Source organism: Meleagris gallopavo, unplaced genomic scaffold (assembly GCF_000146605.3).
Source record: "Meleagris gallopavo isolate NT-WF06-2002-E0010 breed Aviagen turkey brand Nicholas breeding stock unplaced genomic scaffold, Turkey_5.1 ChrUn_random_7180001953200, whole genome shotgun sequence".
NCBI lineage: Eukaryota > Metazoa > Chordata > Aves > Galliformes > Phasianidae > Meleagris > Meleagris gallopavo.
Window position 1 is genome coordinate 9,506 of NW_011214229.1, and position 4,019 is coordinate 13,524.

General features: G+C 67.7%; 1 protein-coding gene across 1 annotated transcript; it reads left to right on the top strand.

Moving 5' to 3' along the window:
* Nucleotides 1–6: 6 nt before the first annotated feature.
* Nucleotides 7–4,014, top strand: LOC104917012 (plectin-like; the record flags this gene model as incomplete). Its single annotated transcript, XM_010728078.1, is given in 2 exon segments — nucleotides 7–3,517; nucleotides 3,520–4,014. Coding segments are annotated over 2 exon segments (3,955 nt in total), but the record flags the coding sequence as incomplete, so codon positions are not given.
* Between the last annotated feature and the right edge of the window lie 5 nt (nucleotides 4,015–4,019).

Here is a 4,019-nt window from a genome sequence, read left to right on the forward strand (position 1 = left end):
CACAGCCACCGCCTGCCGCTCGACGTCGCCTACCGGCGCGGCTGCTTGGACGCCGAGATGAAGGAGGCTCTGGAGGAGCTGCGAGCCTTCTACTGCCCCGGCAGCCAGCAGAACGTCAGCTACGCGCAGCTGCAGCAGAGCTGCCGCCGGGACGAGCGGACGGGCTTCCTCCTGCTGCCGCTGTCGGACGCCGCCATCCAGGCGCAGCAGGAGGAGATCTACACGGACGCTCAGGCCGAGGAGAGCTTCGGCAAGGCCACGGTGGAGGTGCCGGCCGGCAGCCTGCGCGGCCGCACGGTGAGCGTGTGGGAGCTGATCCACTCGGAGTACTTCAGCGAGGAGCAGCGGCGGGAGCTGCTGCGGCAGTACAAGACGGGCAAAGTGACCGTGGAGAAGATCATCAAGATCGTCATCACCATCATCGAGGAGACGGAGAGCAGGAAGCAGGAGAAGCTGAGCTTCACGGGGCTGCGGGCGCCGGTGCCGGCCAGCGAGCTGCTGGAGTCGCGCATCCTCAGCGCGGCGCAGTACCAGCAGCTGAAGGACGGCCGCGCGACGGTGAAGGAACTGGCCGAGACGGAGGCGGTGAGGCGGTTCCTGCACGGCAGCGACTGCATCGCCGGCGTCTACGTGGAGGCCACCAAGGAGAAGCTGAACATCTACGAGGCCATGAGGAGGAACCTGCTGCGGGCCAGCACCGCCGTGGTCCTCCTGGAGGCGCAGGCGGCCACCGGCTTCCTCATCGACCCGGTGAGGAACCGCAAGCTGTACGTCAACGAGGCGGTGAAGGCCGGCGTGGTGGGACCGGAGCTGCACGAGAAGCTGCTGTCGGCCGAGAAGGCCGTCACCGGCTACAAGGACCCCTACTCGGGGAACACCATCTCGCTCTTCGAGGCCATGCAGAAGGGGCTGATCGTCCGGGAGCACGGCATCCGCCTGCTGGAGGCCCAGATCGCCACCGGCGGCATCATCGACCCCGTGCACAGCCACCGCCTGCCCGTCGAGGTGGCCTACAAGCGCGGGCTGTTCGACGAGGAGATGAACCGCGTCCTGTCCGACCCCAGCGACGACACCAAGGGCTTCTTCGACCCCAACACGCACGAGAACCTCACCTACCTGCAGCTGAAGGAGCGCTGCGTCGAGGACCCCGAGACGGGGCTGCTGCTGCTGCTGCTGCGGGAGCCCGAGAAGCCGACGGTGGTGGAGACGACGCGGGTGTACACGGAGGAGGAGACGCGGAAGGTGTTCGAGGAGACGCAGGTGGACATCCCCGTGGGCAGCCGGGCCGGCTCCTCCATGTCGCTGTGGGAGATCATGCACTCGGATCTGCTGCCCGAGGAGCAGCGGCGGCAGCTGATGGAGGAGTTCCAGACGGGCCGCGTCTCCAAGGAGCGCATGATCATCATCATCATCGAGATCATCGAGCGCACCGAGATCATCCGGCAGCAGAACCTCACGTCCTACGACTACGGCCGGCGCCGCATCACGGCCGAGGACCTCTTTGAGGCCAAGGTGATCTCGCAGGACATCTACCGGCTGCTGAAGGACGGCTCCAGGACCTTCCGCCAGCTGCTGGAGGACGAGGCCGTCCGCAGGTGCCTCTACGGCTCGGGCTGCGTCGCCGGCATCTACGTGCCCTCCTCCAAGCAGACGCTGAGCGTCTACCAGGCGCTGAAGAAGGGGCTGGTCGGCGCCGAGGTGGCCCGCAGCCTGCTGGAGGCCCAGGCGGCCACCGGCTTCCTGGTGGACCCCGTCAAGAACGAGATGCTGACGGTGGACGAGGCCGTGCGCAAAGGCGTGGTGGGGCCCGAGATCCACGACCGCCTGCTGTCGGCCGAGAGGGCCGTCACCGGGTACCGGGACCCCTACAGCGAGCAGAAGATCTCCATCTTCCAGGCCATGAAGAAGGACCTGGTGCCGAGCGAGGAGGCCCTCAAGCTCCTGGACGCCCAGCTGGCCACCGGCGGCGTCGTCGACCCGCACCTGGGCTTCCACCTGCCCCTGGAGGTGGCCTGCCACCGCGGCTTCATCAACAAGGAGACGTACGACATGCTGTCCGAGCCCAGCGAGGTGCGCAGCTTCGTGGACCCGTCCACCGACGAGAAGCTGAGCTACACGCAGCTGCTGCGGCGCTGCCGCAAGGACGAGGGCAGCGGGCTGCTGCTGCTGCCGCTGGGCGACGCGCGCCAGCTCACCTTCCGCGGGCTGCGCAAGCAGATCACCGTGGAGGAGCTGGTCCTGTCGCAGGTGATGGACGAGGCCACGGCGCAGCGGCTGCACGAGGGGCTGACGTCCATCGAGGAGGTCTCCAAGAACCTGAAGACGTTCCTGGAGGGCACCAGCTGCATCGCCGGCGTCTTCGTGGACTCCACCAAGGAGCGGCTCTCCGTCTACCAGGCCATGAAGAAGGGCATCATCCGGCCCGGCACCGCCTTCGAGCTCCTGGAGGCGCAGGCGGCCACGGGGTACGTCATCGACCCCATCAAAGGGCTGAAGCTGACGGTGGAGGAGGCCGTGCGCATGGGCATCGTGGGGCCCGAGTTCAAGGACAAGCTGCTGTCGGCCGAGCGCGCCGTCACCGGCTACAAGGACCCCTACACCGGGAAGCTCATCTCCCTCTTCCAGGCCATGAAGAAGGGGCTGATCCTGAAGGACCACGGCATCCGCCTGCTGGAGGCCCAGATCGCCACCGGCGGCATCATCGACCCCGAGGAGAGCCACCGCCTGCCCGTCGAGGTGGCCTACAAGCGCGGGCTGTTCGACGAGGAGATGAACGAGGTCCTGTCCGACCCCAGCGACGACACCAAGGGCTTCTTCGACCCCAACACGGAGGAGAACCTCACCTACCTGCAGCTGATGGAGCGCTGCGTCACCGACCCCGAGACGGGGCTGCGCCTGCTGCCGCTGAAGGAGAAGAAGCGCGAGAGGAAGACCTCGTCCAAGTCCTCGGTCCGCAAGCGCCGCGTGGTCATCGTCGACCCGGAGACGGGCAAGGAGATGTCGGTGTACGAGGCGTACCGCAAGGGCCTCATCGACCACCAGACCTACCTGGAGCTGTCGGAGCAGGAGTGCGAGTGGGAGGAGATCACCACCTCGTCCTCGGACGGCGTGGTCAAATCCATGATCATCGACCGGCGCTCGGGCCGCCAGTACGACATCGACGACGCCATCTCCCGCGGCCTGATCGACCAGTCGGCGCTGGACCAGTACCGCTCCGGCACGCTCTCCATCACCGAGTTCGCCGACATGCTCTCCGGCAACATGAGCGGCTTCCGCTCGCGCTCGTCCTCCGTGGGCTCCTCCTCCTCCTCCTACTCGGCCAGCCCGGCCCCGCCGAGGCTGCCGGGCGCCGTCTGGACCGACCCCAGCGAGGAGACGGGGCCGGTGGCCGGCATCCTGGACACCGACACGCTGGAGAAGGTGTCCATCACCGAGGCCATGCGCCGCAACCTGGTGGACAACATCACGGGGCAGCGGCTGCTGGAGGCGCAGGCCTGCACCGGCGGCATCATCGACCCGGCACGGGCGAGCGCTACTCGGTGGCCGACGCCGTGAGCAAGGGGCTGGTGGACAGGATCATGGTGGACCGCATCAACCTGGCGCAGAAGGCCTTCTCCGGCTTCGAGGACCCGCGCACCAAGACCAAGATGTCGGCGGCGCAGGCGCTGAAGAAGGGCTGGCTGTACTACGAGGCCGGGCAGCGCTTCCTGGAGGTGCAGTACCTGACCGGGGGGCTGATCGAGCCCGACGCCGCCGGCCGAGTCTCCCTGGACGAGGCGCTGCAGAAGGGCACCATCGACGCGCGCACGGCGCAGAAGCTGCGCGACGTCGGCACCTACGCCAAGTACCTCACGTGCCCCAAGACCAAGCTGAAGATCTCCTACAAGGACGCCATGGAGCGCAGCATGATCGAGGACGGCACCGGCCTGCGGCTGCTCGAGGCCTCGTCCCGCTCCTCCAAGGGCTACTACAGCCCCTACAACGTCAGCGGCGCCGGCTCCGCCGCCGGCTCGCGCTCC